This window comes from Hyperolius riggenbachi, chromosome 10 (genome assembly GCF_040937935.1).
Source record: "Hyperolius riggenbachi isolate aHypRig1 chromosome 10, aHypRig1.pri, whole genome shotgun sequence".
In the NCBI taxonomy this organism is placed as follows: domain Eukaryota; kingdom Metazoa; phylum Chordata; class Amphibia; order Anura; family Hyperoliidae; genus Hyperolius; species Hyperolius riggenbachi.
The window spans coordinates 10,341,023-10,360,053 of NC_090655.1; the positions used below are offsets into that span (position 1 = coordinate 10,341,023).

At 42.8% G+C, this 19,031-nt stretch overlaps 1 protein-coding gene across 1 annotated transcript; it reads left to right on the plus strand.

Annotated features, from left to right (window-relative positions):
- The first annotated feature begins 6,996 nt into the window (after positions 1-6,996).
- NKX2-3 (NK2 homeobox 3) lies at positions 6,997-17,221 on the plus strand. Its single transcript, XM_068255138.1, has 2 exons — positions 6,997-7,384; positions 16,347-17,221. Exons 1-2 carry the CDS (start codon positions 7,066-7,068, stop codon positions 16,973-16,975), a joined length of 948 nt encoding a protein of 315 aa, XP_068111239.1. The 5' UTR covers positions 6,997-7,065; the 3' UTR covers positions 16,976-17,221.
- Positions 17,222-19,031: the final 1,810 nt, after the last annotated feature.

The window sequence follows — 19,031 nt, forward strand, 5'->3', positions numbered from 1 at the left end:
ATGATACACAAGGGGAGAGGGCCCTGCCAAAGGCTTACAATCTAGAGGATTATTATTATTAGTAGTAGTAGTAGTATTATCGTTATTATTATTATTATTAATGTTATTATTACTATTATTATTACTATTATTATTATCTTGTACTTTTGGTAGACAGAAGGCCACATTTACCGGGAACATCCCTGAATTCTCCCGGCTACAGCAGAAGCTGCGATTAGATGGTTCATCAGATAATGAAAGTTTAGCTTGAGAACCATCAGGCGGTGACGACGTTTTATCGCTTGATGTGCAACAGATTAATTCCAGCAGATCCCGTATTAAATAACCCAGTAACTCCACTTCCTACTCTGGACAAGGAGGAGGATTTGTAAGATTTGAAAAAACAAAGCCAGCCTCATACAAAATAGTATAATAATAATAATAATAATAATAATAATAATAATAATAATAATAATAATAATCTCACCATTTCTTTGCACTGCTCTCCGTGAGTCTCCTGGGATGAGGCGTATGTGTAGAATAACCCCTATCCTCCTGTCAGGTATTTGGGTGGTAGTAGTTATTGGTCGGGGGTTGGAGATCTGCGTCGGGGGCTGTAGATTGCCATCAGTGGGATTATTGCACAGTGATTATCTGCCTGGCTGTTATCTGATGATAAACATTCTCCTGTCTGCAGTCACCCCCTCTCCAGACATCGCAGCAGCAGACCCGGCCGGCTGCACCATTGTTTACATGGAGCTCCGTCCATTATAAGCCGCATCTCTGCAATGATGTGACTGTCTGGAGAGGAGATGACATTCGGTATATTCGGGGCGTGAATATGTATGTATATGTATATATATATATATATATATATATATATATATATATATATATATATATATATATATATTTACTATTATTTACATTTGCGTTTCTTAAATAAAATACAGCATAACTAACAGCCAAATACAATTACAGTAGACAAAAAAAATGGTATCCTTGGACTCTGAAGAGAACTAATGTATAGGCTCCTTGCCTGGGCCGTGTCATTCATGTTCTGCATTATACCTTATAGGTATACTATACAGTAATCATAGCAATAATTACATATATATATATATATATATATAAAACACACGTGATTTGGGGTAGTGGACTGGAGGACAGGTTTGGGATAAGTTTGTGGCTTATGTTGCTTACATTTCTCCGTCCCCCGTTCCAGAGGGAAGGTGCTGTATGTCTTTTCCATGCCGATGAGGTATCTCCCTGTGTAATGAGAATAGAATACAGAATATCCCCCATGAATAGGCATGCAGCCATGTCTCCTCTCCTATGGGCCTGGCTACATACAACTACATATATATATATAAATTATCCCTTTATAAATCTGTGATAATTGGGTGTCGGTGGTTCTCCATGGCGTATTCTACCTAAAATGGATGTTTGTAATGTGAGCGGCTCCTGGCCAATTGGGGTACAACTCTATGATACTTAAATTATATGAATCTGCATTTTACCTTTTAATGAAAATTGTCGTTTCTGCACCATATACTGGTTTTTGTTTGTATATATATATATATATATATATATATATATATATATATATATATATATATATATATATGTGTCCCTGCGATACATGAATGGGAGCAGTAAAGATGCAAATGCAGAGGAGATACAGTGTCAGTTGATGTCAGTCGGGTGTAAACAAGCAATAGACGAGGCAGCAGCAGGCAGTGGTTGGTTTCCTGCTGAGGAGAATTGCACTGGATCGGATGGGATTAGGCTGGATCAGCACGAAGCCACTCTTCCATCGCACGATGTAATTATGATTGAACAACTTTGTGATTGTGTAGGGATCCAAACAATACTGCACAGTTCTGCGTGTAATGGGATGAGGATAATTATATTCATAATCAAAAAAATTAATTACACCCTGCATATAAAGGGTTAATAGCAAGAAAAATGCCCAGGGGAAGGATTATTAATAATAATGTTGTACAGGTCAGAATGTGAATAGATAATAACAGTCATGATCATTAATTTTCATAGAGTCATCTTGCATGTAAGTGTAAATAATAATAATAATAATAATAATAATAATAATAATAATAATAATAATAATAATAATAATTATTATTATTATTATTATTATTATTATTATTATTATTATTATATAGCATATGTCTGCATGTACATAGTTAATTAAAAATTGCCTAGACTTGCCTGTAAAGGGATAATAATAATATTAATAATAATAATAATAATAATAATACTACTAATAATAATACATAATTCATAATGCTGAGGCACGCACATAGGGTTAATAATGAAAATATTGCACAGGTCTGCCTGCCACAAAAGGGTTAATAATAGTGACAGCATTGCACAGGCCTGCCTGTAAAGGGTTAATAATAGTGACAGCATTGCACAGGCCTGCCTGTAAAGGGTTAATAATAGTGACAGCATTGCACAGGCCTGCCTGTAAAGGGTTAATAATAGTGACAGCATTGCACAGGCCTCCCTGTAAAGGGTTAATAGTGACAGCATTGTACAGGCCTGCCTGTAAAGGGTTAATAGTGATAGCAGTGCACAGGCCTGCCTGTAAATGGTTAATAGTGACAGCATTGCACAGGCCAGCCTGTAAAGGGTTAATAGTGATAGCAGTGCACAGGCCAGCCTGTAAAGGGTTAATCGCGACAGCATTGCACAGGCCTGGCAAGGGTTAATAATAGTGACAGCATTGCACAGGCCTGCCTGTAAATGGTTAATAGTGACAGCATTGCTCAGGCCAGCCTGTAAAGGGTTAATAATAGTGAGAGCATTGCACAGGCCTGCCTGTAAATGGTTAATAGTGACAGCATTGCTCAGGCCAGCCTGTAAAGGGTTAATAATAGTGATAGCATTCCACCGGCCTGCCTGTAAAGGGTTAATATCGACAGTATTGCACAGGCCAGCCTGTAAAGGGTTAATAGTGACAGCATTGCACAGGCCAGCCTGTAAAGGGTAAATAGTGACAGCATTGCACAGGCCAGCCTGTAAAGGGTTAATAATAGTGACATCATTGCACAGGCCAGCCTGTAAAGGGTTAATAGTGACAGCATTGCACAGGCCAGCCTGTAAAGGGTTAATAACAGTGACATCATTGCACAGGCCAGCCTGTAAAGGGTTAATAGTGACAGCATTGCACAGGCCAGCCTGTAAAGGGTTAATAGGGACAGCATTGCACAGGCCAGCCTGTAAAGGGTTAATAGTGACAGCACTGCACTGGCCAGCCTGTAAAGGGTTAATAGTGACAGCATTGCACAAGCCAGCCTGTAAAGGGTTAATAGTGACAGCATTGCACAGGCCGGCCTGTAAAGGGTTAATAGTGACATCATTGCACAGGCCTGTCTGTAAAGGGTTAATAGTGACAGCATTGCACAGGCCAGCCTGTAAAGGGTTAATAGTGACAGCATTGCACAGGCCAGCCTGTAAAGGGTTAATAGTGACAGCATTGCACAGGCCGGCCTGTAAAGGGTTAACCGTGACAGCATTGCACAGACCAGCCTGTAAAGGGTTAATAATAGTGACAGCATTGCCAGGCCAGCCTTTAAAGGGTTAATAATAGTGACATCATTGCACAGGCCAGCCTGTAAAGGGTTAATAGGGACAGCATTGCACAGGCCAGCCTGTAAAGGGTTAATAGTGACATAATTGCACAGGCCTGCCTGTAAAGGGTTAATAGTGACAGCATTGCACAGACCAGCCTGTAAAGGGTTAATAGTGACAGCATTGCACAGGCCAGCCTGTAAAGGGTTAATAGTGACATCATTGCACAGGCCAGCCTGTAAAGGGTTAATAGTGACAGCATTGCAGAGGCCAGCCTGTAAAGGGTTAATAGTGACAGCATTGCACAGGCCAGCCTGTAAAGGGTTAATAGTGACAGCATTGCACAGGCCAGCCTGTAAAGGGTTAATAGTGACAGCATTGCACTGGCCAGCCTGTAAAGGGTTAATAGTGACAGCATTGCACTGGCCTGCCTGTAATGGGTTAATAGTGACAGCATTGCACTGGCCTGCCTGTAAAGGGTTAATAATAGTGACAGCATTGCACAGGCCAGCCTGTAAAGGGTTAATAGTGACAGCACTGCACTGGCCAGCCTGTAAAGGGTTAATAATAGTGACAGCATTGCACTGGCCTGCCTGTAAAGGGTTAATAGTGACAGCATGGCACAGGCCAGCCTGTAAAGGGTTAATAGTGACAGCATTGCACTGGCCAGCCTGTAAAGGGTTAATAGTGACAGCATTGCACTGGCCTGCCTGTAAAGGGTTAATAGTGAGAGCATGGCACAGGCCAGCCTGTAAATGGTTAATAGTGACAGCATTGCACAGGCCAGCCTGTAAAGGGTTAATAGTGACAGCATTGCACAGGCCAGCCTGTAAAGGGTTAATAGTGACAGCATTGCACTGGCCTGCCTGTAAAGGGTTAATAGTGACAGCATGGCACAGGCCAGCCTGTAAAGGGTTAATAGTGACAGCACTGCACTGGCCAGCCTGTAAAGGGTTAATAATAGTGACAGCATTGCACTGGCCTGCCTGTAAAGGGTTAATAGTGACAGCATGGCACAGGCCTGCCTGTAAAGGGTTAATAGTGACAGCATTGCACAGGCCAGCCTGTAAAGGGTTAATAGTGACAGCATTGCACAGGCCAGCCTGTAAAGGGTTAATAGTGACATCATTGCACAGGCCAGCCTGTAAAGGGTTAATAGTGACAGCATTGCACAGGCCAGCCTGTAAAGGGTTAATAGTGACAGCATTGCACAGGCCTGCCTGTAAAGGGTTAATAGTGACAGCATTGCACAGGCCAGCCTGTAAAGGGTTAATAGTGACAGCATTGCACTGGCCAGCCTGTAAAGGGTTAATAGTGACAGCATTGCACTGGCCTGCCTGTAAAGGGTTAATAGTGACAGCATTGCACTGGCCAGCCTGTAAAAGGGTTAATAGTGACAGCACTGCACTGGCCAGCCTGTAAAGGGTTAATAATAGTGACAGCATTGCACTGGCCTGCCTGTAAAGGGTTAATAGTGACAGCATGGCACAGGCCAGCCTGTAAAGGGTTAATAGTGACAGCATTGCACTGGCCAGCCTGTAAAGGGTTAATAGTGACAGCATTGCACTGGCCTGCCTGTAAAGGGTTAAAAGTGACAGCATGGCACAGGCCAGCCTGTAAAGGGTTAATAGTGACAGCATTGCACAGGCCAGCCTGTAAAGGGTTAATAGTGACAGCATTGCACTGGCCAGCCTGTAAAGGGTTAATAGTGACAGCATTGCACTGGCCTGCCTGTAAAGGGTTAATAGTGACAGCATGGCACAGGCCAGCCTGTAAAGGGTTAATAGTGACAGCACTGCACTGGCCAGCCTGTAAAGGGTTAATAATAGTGACAGCATTGCACTGGCCAGCCTGTAAAGGGTTAATAGTGACAGCATTGCACTGGCCTGCCTGTAAAGGGTTAATAGTGACAGCATGGCACAGGCCAGCCTGTAAAGGGTTAATAGTGACAGCATTGCACAGGCCAGCCTGTAAAGGGTTAATAGTGACAGCCTTGCACTGGCCAGCCTGTAAAGTGTTAATAATAGTGACAGCATTGCACAGGCCAGCCTGTAAAGGGTTAATAGTGACAGCATTGCCAGGCCAGCCTGTAAAGGGTTAATAATAGTGACATCATTGCACAGGCCAGCCTGTAAAGGGTTAATAGTGACATCATTGCACAGGCCTGCCTGTAAAGGGTTAATAGTGACAGCATTGCCAGGCCAGCCTGTAAAGGGTTAATAATAGTGACATCATTGCACAGGCCAGCCTGTAAAGGGTTAATAGTGACATCATTGCACAGGCCAGCCTGTAAAGGGTTAATAGTGACATCATTGCACAGGCCTGCCTGTAAAGGGTTAATAGTGATAGCAGTGCACAGGCCAGCCTGTAAAGGGTTAATAGGGACAGCATTGCACAGACCAGCCTGTAAAGGGTTAATAGTGACAGCATTGCACAGGCCTGCCTGTAAAGGGTTAATAGTGATAGCAGTGCACAGGCCTGCCTGTAAAGGGTTAATAGTGACAGCATTGCACAGGGCAGCCTGCAAAGGGTTAATAGTGACATCATTGCACTGGCCTGCCTGTAATGGGTTAATAGTGACATCATTGCACAGGCCTGCCTGTAATGGGTTAATAGTGACAGCATTGCACAGGCCTGCCTGTAATGGGTTAATAGTGACAGCATTGCACAGGCCTGCCTGTAATGGGTTAATAGTGACAGCATTGCACAGGCCTGCCTGTAATGGGTTAATAGTGACAGCATTGCACAGGCCAGCCTGTAATGGGTTAATAGTGACAGCATTGCACAGGCCTGCCTGTAATGGGTTAATAGTGACAGCATTGCACAGGCCTGCCTGTAATGGGTTAATAGTGACAGCATTGCACAGGCCTGCTTGTAATGGGTTAATAGTGACAGCATTGCACAGGCCTGCCTGTAATGGGTTAATAGTGACAGCATTGCACAGGCCTGCCTGTAATGGGTTAATAGTGACAGCATTGCACAGGCCAGCCTGTAATGGGTTAATAGTGACATCATTGCACAGGCCTGCCTGTAATGGGTTAATAGTGACAGCATTGCACAGGCCTGCCTGTAATGGGTTAATAGTGACAGCATTGCACAGGCCAGCCTGTAATGGGTTAATAGTGACAGCATTGCTCAGGCCTGCAGCTCCTCTCCTGGATCTCTCTCTGCAGAATTCTCCCTCCAGTTCCGGGGAATTGTCCAGGTGGGTGGGACATAAAGGGGCAGTGATGGCTGGGAGACAGACAGGGTGACGTCACGGCGGGGTGGGCGTGGTCCGGGCTAGATGCCCCTCCCCCAGCCTTCAGCTATTCCCTGCTCTGCTGTAACAAAACCCAGAGCAGCAGGTCCAGGCTAATGGAGGCTCAGTAGACAGCAGAGCCCCCTGGTCGTTTATCATTGGGCTTCCAGAAGGCAGCAGGAGCCCCACATTCCCAGGCTGAGGGCAGCTCACTCCCCCTCTGCAGGATTTATTGCCATTAAACTGTCCTGATGATGTTACCAAGCCCAGTGACTTCCACACCTTTCTCAGTGAAAGACATCCTGAACAGGGAGCCCCAGCAGTGCCAGCCCCCCAGCAGGGCTCACCTCGCCCAGGACCTGGAGGACTTCCACCAGGCGTCCTGCATGCTGGCTGTCGGGCCCGACGACAAACTCACCTACCTGAGCTCCATAGGGGCTGCTGAGGGCCATGGGGGGGAGGTGGGCAGCGCTGCAGACAGGTATGTGCACACTGCCCTCCGAGACTCCTGCAACCCCAAAGAGGAGGAAGACGACGAGGACGAGGAATCTCTGGGGGAGCCGGGACACAGTGAGTACTTCCTACAACTAATAACAGAAACAGCTACAGTCAGGGACACAACAACAGTGATAACAACAGTACAATAATACTACCAGACACAGGGGAAAAAATAACACCGTACTATAATAATTCCAGCCACAGGGACAAAATAGTGAGAACTGTAATGCTATAATACTAACAATTTCAAAGCTTCAAAAACAAAACAAAAATACAACCACCAGCTACAGGGATAACATTGTGATAACAATAATCCTAGAATACTAACAACTTCAAAAACAAAACAATGCTATAATATTACCAGCTACAGAGATACAACAGTGATAACAATAGTGCTATAATACAAACAACTTTAAAAACAAAACAATGCTATAATATTATTACCAGCTACAGAGATTAAATTGTGATAACAACAGTGCTATATAATACAACTTCAAAAACAAAATAATACTATAAAAATACAAACTGAAGAGATAAAATAGTGATAATAATAATATTAACAACTTCAAAAACAAAACAATGCTATAATACTACCAGCTATATAGATAAAATAGTAATAACAACATTGCTATAATACAAACAACAAACACAACAATGCTATAATATTAATAATAACTACAGAGATGAAATAGCAATACATATACTATTACATATACATATAACACTACTGACACCTACATATAATAATACTATCAGCTTTACACATCGAATAGCAATAACTATAAAGCTATACTATTCACAACTTCAAAAACAAAACAATGCTATAATGCTACCAAATATATATATATATATATATATATATATATATATATATATATATATATATATATATATATATGTGTGTGTGTGTGTAATGCAAAATGCTATACTACCAACAACTTGATACAATAATACTACCAGCTGCACAGTTAATACTGTGTTAACGAAAATGCTATACTGCTGACACCTTCATACAATTATACTGCCAGCTGCAGAGATAAAATAGCAATGTCAGTAATGCTATAAAACTAACAACTTCAAACAGAAAACAATGCTATATTACTACCAGCAATATAAAGTAATAACAGTACCAAAATACTGCCAGCTACAGCGATAAAACATTAACAATAATAATACTATAATACTACCAGCTACTGAAATAAAATAAAAACAACAATAATACCAATACTGATATACTATCTTCGAATACTAACAACTACAGTGATAAGATAACAATAATGCTATGATACTAATAATTATGTTTATAGAATCAGATAACAACACATAACAACAGCAACAGATTAAAATAATAATATATTGCTAACAACCACTTTCCCATAAATACCAACCTAATACAAACAACAACATCATCAACAATGTCATAATAACGCAATTTTAATTTCCAAAAATAATAACAATGCTAACAGCAATATTATACTAAACCAATTTTAGTATATTTAAGTTACTATATAATGCTACAAACAGAGTAATAAAAAATACAGTAGTGTACTAGCTGCAATTGTAATTTAATAAGAAAAAAAAATTGCCCACAATATTGATAACCTAGATAAGTATATAGAAGTTACAATAGCATTGCTAACAATATTATATTAGCAACAAGTTTAATATGATAATAAAACAGCCATATATAATATTATAGCACATATAATGTACAAAAATCCAATGTAAAACTTACAGCCTCCTCAACAATATTATACTAGCAACACATTTACTATAATAACCACACAGCTAAAATTCTAACAACAAATGTAATACTAAAATACCAACATAATACTTACAGCATTACTAAAAATATACAAGCAAAAACTCAATGTGAAAAAACAACAACATAACTATTACACCAACAAAACGTTTAATATACTAAATAATAATATACTAAAATATTAAACCCATCCCCAACAATAATATGCTAGCAACCTAATATGACAAAATATAACAGTACTAATACAAATACAAATGTACTGACAACAAGTTTATTATTATGAAATAACAGCCTAACATTATCACTAAAGAATAATAACTAAATAAATAAAATCACACAATAAGTGTAATGTAATACAATAACAGTATAAACAACTACAGCAATGACAAAACACTAACAGCAATGATATATAATACTAAACATTGTTGTTATATGAATATATCACTATCAGTATAGGATTAAAAATGTGAATCTAACAAAATAACAGCATAATAGGAACAAAAACACCGATATAACAATGACTGACCTCAATGCTAACAGGAAACTGGTAACAATATAACACCAGCCATGCTAAAGATTGGAAAATCACTATAAGGGGAAGGATTACAATGAAAGAGGCAAAAACAATATAATACTAAAACTTCAACGTTAACACATAAAATACTAACAGAAACATATTTACATTTTCAATATGATAACCTTACCACAATAAAACAAGATTACACACTAGGGACATATTATGAGACTGACATCAACATAACACAACAACACAACATCAGAAATGTTTGATGTATGGAGAGTAATAACATTTATATTAATAACTGATTGGTGTCAGACTGACATTTATTTATTTTTAAGTCTACAACAATTTAGAGAAAGTATGTAACAACTTGTATACAGTGTGCAACAATCTGCACAAAACCTACAACAATGTGTACACAGTGTGCAACAATCTGTACAAAGTCTATTACAATATGTACACGTCTACAACAATGTGTACACAGTGTGCAACTATAGTCTAAAACAACATATACAAGTCTACCACAACTTGCACAGAGCGTGCAACAATCTGCAGAAAGCCTGCAACAATATCTACAAAGTGCGCAGCAACCTGTATACAGTGTGCAGCAATCTGTACAAAGCCTACAACAACCTGTACACAGGGTACAACAATCTGCAGAAAGCCTACAACAACCTGTACACAGGGTGCAGCAATCTGTACAAAGCCTACAACAATTTGTACACAGGGTACAACAATCTGCAGAAAGCCTACAACTTTGTGCTGCCCATAAATCTGCCGTTTGAAATGTTCTGTTTGCTGTGCAGTTTAAAATTCGGACAGCTTTCTACAGATCCCAATAACTATGAAACGATCCCTCTGCCCCCCATCTGACAGTCCCTCGTGTAGATGTGTCTGGTAGCGGCTACACACAGCCCCTGGTGTAGATGTGTCTGCTAGCGGCTACAAACAGTCCTGCATCTGCATGGAGATGTCTGCTAGCCGCTAGACATCTGTAGCTAGCGGCTACACACAATGCAGCTTTACTGGAATAGCTACAGTCACTGCCCGATACATGTCACAAAGTCCCCCCATGACTGCCACAGAGGATGTCCGTCCAGAAGTCAGAACTTTACAAACTATGAGGATAAAACTTCTCTCGCCTCCTCTTCCTCACACAACTCATGAGATAATAGCAAGCTATATACGCATGGAGGAGGCTGATGCGCATTGCAGGGCAGTTTTCTGCTATCTGTCTACTATCAGTTTATGGGATAAATATTTATATATCATATACAATATTTATATTGTCTTTTTTTTTTAAGAAACAGTTTGTGAATTAATTTAGGGATAGGTTACAAAACATAACTTTATTGCATTATTTATTATTAAAATAAGCATGCGATTAAGGGTGCGTTCGCACTATGCGTGGTTCAGCACATTATAACGCAAGTTATAATCTCACAATGCAATGTTCTCATGCTTGGCCTATTCGCACCTGCGCACTGGCACTGTACATCGGCTCTGCGCACCAGATCCTTGCACTGGCTTGTCACATTTGGTCCGCACAACGGCTCTGCGCACTGGGTCCGCACAACGGCTCTGCGCACTGGGTCCGCACAACGGCTCTGCGCACTGGGTCCGCACAACGGCTCTGCGCACTGGGTCCGCACAACGGCTCTGCGCACTGGGTCCGAACAACGGCTCTGCGCACTGGGTCCGCACAACGGCTCTGCGCACTGGGTCCGCACAACGGCTCTGCGCACTGGGTCCGCACAACGGCTCTGCGCACTGGGTCCGCACAACGGCTCTGCGCACTGGGTCCGCACAACGGCTCTGCGCACTGGGTCCGCACAACGGCTCTGCGCACTGGGTCCGCACAACGGCTCTGCGCACTGGGTCCGCACAACGGCTCTGCGCACTGGGTCCGCACAACGGCTCTGCGCACTGGGTCCGCACAACGGCTCTGCGCACTGGGTCCGCACAACGGCTCTGCGCACTGGGTCCGCACAACGGCTCTGCGCACTGGGTCCGCACAACGGCTCTGCGCACTGGGTCCGCACAACGGCTCTGCGCACTGGGTCCGCACAACGGCTCTGCGCACTGGCTCTGTGCACTGGCTTTGTGCACTGGCTCTGCGCGTCGGCTTTGCGCACTGGCTCCGCTACACGCAAGTCAAGCTGTGCACATCTGGACAGCGCACACATTGCGCCTGTGCTACGAGTGTATGTAGATAAGGTCCCGTGAGTTTTGACATGCGCAAAGCTGCTAATTTTGAAATCCATCACAAAGTGCCACATGCGCATCACAACAGATTTAACGTGAACCTACCCTAGGCTAGATTCACATTGGGCCATGGCGGGGAGTCGTAACAGCCACATTGTGACGCAGAACGTCGCGCTTCAATGCAACGTACACAGTGCAGCCATTGCATTGCAGTTCCACAGTGCGTTTACCGAATAACGCCCCCAGTAACAGTGTAGTGAAACATACTGTTCATTGACCGTATGCTTCACTACACACAACCTGCGGATAACGTTTGGGGCGGTTTCCCATTGCGTTGCCTTCCTGCTGTCACAGTAAATGCAATGCTTCTCCCACTATGAACCTGGACGAACTGTGCCCACCAACTGAATGTACAATATTCAGCAAAGAATCGCTCAAGCAATCAGATAAATGCGACGGGATAAACCTCCCTGATGTCCAAACACAACTACTAATGATTCAATGACAATTTACTTGATCGGAAAAAATAGCTTTTATAATCGGCTGTAATGGATAGGAAGTACAGATTGGTTCATTGATGGTGAAATAATCAATTTATTACTTCATTTTATTTCTGAATGCATTTATCTGATTGCTTGGGTGACTCCTTGTTGCAAATTCTACCATCACTGAGCACGTTAAAGGGAACCCGAGGTGAGAATAATATGGAGGCTGACATATTTCTCTCCTTTTAAACAATACCTGTTGCCTGGCTGCCCTGCTGGTCTTCTGCCTCTAATACTTTCAGCCACAGACCCTGAACAAGCATGCAGCAGGTCAGGGGTTTCTGACAAAATTGTCAGATCTGATAAGATTAGCTGCATGCTTGTTTCTGGTGTAATTCAGTTCACTACTACAGCCAAATAGATCAGCAGGGCTGCCAGGCAACTAGTATTGTTTAAAAGGAAATAAATATGGCAGCCTCCATATCACTCTCACCACGGGTTCACTTTAAGATGTGTAAATGTCATAACAACAGATTTTGGGCCCATATGCAATTCACTTTTCCACGTAAGTTTTCTTTTAGGAGATAATTTTTCAGCCTCTTTTTAAAATACCTTTTTAGCACTTTGAGATTGAAAAGTAACAAAAAGCAGGTGAAAAACGTACTGCAAAAATTATTATTATTTAGTATTTATATAGCGCCAACATCTTCCGCAGCACTGTACAGAGTATATGTCACTAACTGTCCTCAGAGGAGCTCACACTCTAATCCTACCATAGTCATAGTCTAATGTCCTACCATATTATTATTATGTGTTTATATAGCACTGACACCTTCTGCAGCACATTACAGAGTACATAGTCATGTCACTGACTGTCCTCAGAGGAGCTCACACTCTAATCCTACCATAGTCATAGTGTAATGTCCTACCATATTATTATTATGTATTTATATAGCACTGACATCTTCTGCAGCACATTACAGAGTACATAGTCCTGTCACTGACGGTCCTCAGATGAGATCACAATCTAATCCTACCATAGTCATAGTGTAATGTCCTACCATATTATTATTATGTATTTATATAGCACTGACATCTTCTGCAGCACTGTACAGAGTACATAGTCATGTCACCGACTGTCCTCAGAGGGACTCACACTCTAATCCTACCATAGTCATAGTGTAATGTCCTACCATATCATTATTATGTGTTTATATAGCACTGACATCTTCTGCAGCACATTACAGAGTACATAGTCATGTCACTAACTGTCCTCAGAGGAGCTCACACTCTAATCCTACCATAGTCATAGTGTAATGTCCTACCATATTATTATTATGTATTTATATAGCAGTGACATCTTCTGCAGCACAGTACAGAGTACATAGTCATGTCACGGACTGTCCTCAGAGGAGCTCACACTCTAATCCTACCATAGTCATAGCCTAATGTCCTACCATATTATTATTATGTGTTTATATAGCACTGACATCTTCTGCAGCACATTACAGAGTACATAGTCATGTCACTAACTGTCCTCAGAGGAGCTCACACTCTAATCCTACCATAGTCATAGTGTAATGTCCTACCATATTATTATTATGTGTTTATATAGCACTGACATCTCCTGCAGCACATTACAGAATACATAGTCATGTCACGGACTGTCCTCAGAGGAGCTCACACTCTAATCCTACCATAGTCATAGCCTAATGTCCTACCATATTATTATTATGTATTTATATAGCACTGACATCTCCTGCAGCACATTACAGAGTACATAGTCATGTCACTGACTGTCCTCAGAGGAGCTCACACTCTAATCCTACCATAGTCATAGCCTAATGTCCTACCATATTATTATTATGTGTTTATATAGCACTGACATCTTCTGCAGCACATTACAGAGTACATAGTCATGTCACTAACTGTCCTCAGAGGAGCTCACACTCTAATCCTACCATAGTCATAGTCTAATGTCCTACCATATTATTATTATGTGTTTATATAGCACTGACATCTTCTGCAGCACATTACAGAGTACATAGTCATGTCACGGACTGTCCTCAGAGGAGCTCACACTCTAATCCTACCATAGTCATAGCCTAATGTCCTACCATATTATTATTATGTATTTATATAGCACTGACATCTCCTGCAGCACACTACAGAGTACATAGTCATGTCACTGACTGTCCTCAGAGGAGCTCACACTCTAATCCTACCATAGTCATAGCCTAATGTCCTACCATATTATTATTATGTATTTATATAGCACTGACATCTCCTGCAGCACATTACAGAGTACATAGTCATGTCACTGACTGTCCTCAGAGGAGCTCACACTCTAATCCTACCATAGTCATATGTCTATGTATGTATCGTGTAGTGTATGTATCAGAGGAGCTCACACTCTAATCCTGCCATAGTCATATGTCTATGTATGTATGGTGTAGTGTATGTATCAGAGGAGCTCACACTCTAATCCTGCCATAGTCACATGTCTATGTATGTATGGTGTAGTGTATGTATCAGAGGAGCTCACACTCTAATCCCTACCATAGTCATATGTCTATGTATGTATCGTGTAGTGTATGTATCAGAGGAGCTCAAAATCTAATCCCTGCCATAGTCACATGTCTATGTATGTATGGTGTAGTGTATGTATCAGAGGAGCTCACACTCTAATCCCTACCATAGTCATATGTCTATGTATGTATCGTGTAGTGTATGTATCAGAGGAGCTCACACTCTAATCCTGCCATAGTCATATGTCTATGTATGTATGGTGTAGTGTATGTATCAGAGGAGCTCACACTCTAATCCTGCCATAGTCACATGTCTATGTATGTATGGTGTAGTGTATGTATCAGAGGAGCTCACACTCTAATCCCTACCATAGTCACATGTCTATGTATGTATGGTGTAGTGTATGTATCAGAGGAGCTCACACTCTAATCCCTACCATAGTCATATGTCTATGTATGTATCGTGTAGTGTATGTATCAGAGGAGCTCACACTCTAATCCCTGCCATAGTCACATGTCTATGTATGTATGGTGTAGTGTATGTATCAGAGGAGCTCACACTCTAATCCCTACCATAGTCATATGTCTATGTATGTATCGTGTAGTGTATGTATCAGAGGAGCTCACAATCTAATCCTACCATAGTCACATGTCTATGTATGTATGGTGTAGTGTATGCATCAGAGGAGCTCACACTCTAATCCCTACCATAGTCATATGTCTATGTATGTATCGTGTAGTGTATGTATCGCAGTCTAGGGCAGTGATGGCTAACCTTGGCACTGCAGCTGTGGTGGAACTACAAGTCCCACGAGGCATTGCAATACTCTGACAGCTCTAGGCATAACTCAGGGAGGCAGAGGCATTATGGGATTTGTAGTTTTGTCACAGCTGGAGTGCCAAGGTTAGCCATCACTGGCCTAGGGCCATTTAAGGCGGATGCAAATTAACTTATCTGTATGTTTTTGGGATGTGGGAGGAAACCAGAGTGCCTGGAGGAAACCCACACAGACGCAGGGAGAACATACTAACTCCATGTAGATAGTGCTCCGGCTTAGATTGAAACCAGGGACCCAGCGCTGCAAGGCGAGAGCGCTAACCACTATGCCACCGTGTTTGAGTATTTCCTTGCTTGATGGTGGTTTAAATGGCATTTATTAACAAGGTGTGAAATTATAACCAAGGAGAAAAAAACAGGAGTAAAAGTTAATTGCATATGGGCCTATGTATCACACGATAATAAGGCATACCAGCAGCAATATATCACACATGCCTGTATATTGTTAGTAATGTGTTTTGACACTTTGGCAAACTTTCAGAACTTTATGACTCTCACAGTTGTTTGAATAATATAAAGTTCCAGCACTTCATGTAGCGCTCCTGGAACACCAGTGTTGTGTAGAGTTATCCGTATATGATGGTGGGAGTTGTCTGTGTCGATGACTTGATGTGGCGTGCCAGCGGGGTCCTGGCCTGGGGCGTACATTGTATGATGTGGTATAATGGGTTCTCTGGCCTCTCTCTCTCTTCACAGAGGCCTGCTACATGAAGAGCTCCCCCCAGGCGGAGGACAAATCCGAAGAGTCAGACAGGCCCAAACAGAGGAGCCGCAGGAAGCCCAGGGTCCTCTTCTCCCAGGCTCAGGTCTTTGAGTTGGAGAGGAGATTCAAGCAGCAGAGGTATCTTTCTGCCCCGGAGAGGGAACACCTGGCCAACAGTCTGAAGCTGACCTCCACCCAGGTGAAGATCTGGTTCCAGAACAGGAGATACAAGTGTAAGAGGCAAAGGCAGGACAAGTCCTTGGAGATGGGCAGCCATCACCCACCCCCGCCCAGGAGGGTGGCCGTGCCGGTGCTGGTCAGGGATGGGAAGCCCTGCATAGCTGGCACTCAGGGGGGCTACAACAGTGCCTACAACGTGGCTGCCAGTCCTTACTCCTACAACAGCTACCCGGCCTACAGCTACAGCAACAGTCCTTCCTACAGCACCAACTACAGCTGCAGCTATGCCGGCATCCCACCCATCCAGCAACACGCAGGGACCAATCCATTCGTCAGCATGGGAAACTTGAGCCAGCTGGGCACTAGCACACAACCCCAGAGCCACACAGGGTCTACAGTGCCCGCGTGCCAGGGGACTTTGCAAGGGATCCGGGCCTGGTAGGACTGGCTGAGGACCTCATTGTTGGATATGAACGGAGAGTTGCATCTGAACAGGCAATAGAGGCAGCAGCCTGTGGCCACGGGAATCAGGATCTGGGGGCTCTGTGGCCCGGTGGCCTTTGCTGTCAGATACTGTGACACCTGGGCTATGGAAGAGACAGCATGAGGAGTATGTTAAGGTATTACAGCCCACCATCCAACTCTTACGTAGTGTTGCTGAACTCATGAAGAAGCATATGAGCTCTTCCATCAGGTGATCGATTGCTAACGTTATGCACACATCTTGGATGAGGGTCTCCCGAAACCATCACTCCTGATCTATACAGACAACAGCTTAGCCTGTTGTGTTCTATGGGGGCGGGGTTAGCTGAAAGCGCTGTGTGGGGGGGGATGAAAATAGCATTGGTCAAAGATTTTCTTCCTTGGATGGTTCCTAAAATTTTGACACACCGTATGCACCTCAATTTATCATGAATGATACTTTCAAGGAACCAAAACCTTGAGTTAGCCGTACATCTAGCAATTTTGCTTCGATTGACTAAGCAATCGACTTTTTTTTTTTTGGGCAATCCACTGCAATGTGGTTGCTGAAAAGTCGGTTGACTAGTGGCCCACACACTACAACTTCTACAAGTGAGAGCCTGTTATTCTTCTTCACATTCGATCTGAATAACATTGTGCCTCCGTACTCTAAAACCAAAAATCGATTCTTTGTTGAACGAAATCATGTGAACACTAGCCCATTCCTGTACAATCGAACAATTCCTTCCATCCTGCTAGAATGATGAAGTTGGTAGATTCAACTTGATATCGGCCAGTTGTCATGCACGAGCGTGCGTACTTAGACACCCTCGACTCTCTCTCTTGATTTGATAAAATGATTGAATCGAATGGTTGATCAATCGTACAGTAAAACCGCTAGTTGTATGGCCACCTTAAGGCATATAAGGTGCTATCTAGGGGGTCTGATTTGCAACCCACTCAAGCAGACTTTCCAACATGCAAATCAACAAATGTGCCCAAAATTGACCAAAAGATGATTGATTAGGTATGTTGGGAGAATACATCTCAAGCGATTGAGTCGGCTGGAAAAATCAATAAGTGTATGGCCAGCCGTAATGTACATACACACGTCTGATTTTTCCAAACGACTGGTCGTTCGGATCGGTCGTTTGGACGTCAAATCAGGCGTGTGTACAAACGGTTGTTCAGCTGATAAGGCTGGTTTCAAAATCAGCCTTATCAGCAGAGCGACCGTTTGTACACACGCCCGATTTGACATCCAAACGACCGGTCCGAACGACCAGTCGTTTGGAAAAATCAGACGTGTGTATGTACATTAACAGATCTGTCAACTGATGAAAGTGACAATGTTTCTTCACGAGTTCTGGAGCACAGCAGCGACTCTGCTCCCTCACCCCTCTGGTTTTTGTAAACTGTCTGGTCACAGAAGCAACGTCATAAACGCTGGACTTTGTATGACCCACGTGATCTGCCCACCATTTTACAATGGATGCCTTAACCGGTTTGCCTTGTGCGGCTGCAGTGCTGATGGGAGCAGGCTGCGTAAATGCAGCTCTTGTAAGTAGAAAGTCTCTCTCTGTTCTTTCAGTTTGGGCTGCAGCCCAGTTCCTCCTCTCCAACCATTCTGGAGGCCTGAGTGCTTCTATTCACAGGAGGCCTCAGTGCTGCAGCCAACCAGCTGTTGTGGAACTACAACTCCCAGCATGCTGGGCCTTGTGTTCCATAGGGGCTGGGGATCTCATTCACATGCAATAAAGTATTGGCAACACAAAGATGCTCGGTCAGAGTTTAGTAACCCGAACCACGTGGAAGACTGAGATGGAGAGGGGAGTCTAAGAGGTGTGACCTGAACTCAGAATTTCCTCTCTGCTCTAAAAGATGAGCAACAGCATAATAACCTCTAAAGAAAAACATTTCATTTGTTACAGCGGATACAAATCCTGCAAAAAATGTGCAGTGTGTCTTCTTCCTGCTTTCATGGAAACCGACATAGGGCTAACAGCCTGTGTTTACCAATTAGCTGCTCTGTCCTG

Coding starts and splice junctions, on each gene's coding strand:
- NKX2-3 (XM_068255138.1), top strand. CDS start 7,066: ATGATGTTACCAAGCCCAGTGACTTCCACACCTTTCTCAGTGAAAGAC. Junction 7,385..16,346: donor TCTGGGGGAGCCGGGACACA/GTGAGTACTTCC, acceptor CTCTCTTCACAG/AGGCCTGCTACATGAAGAGC.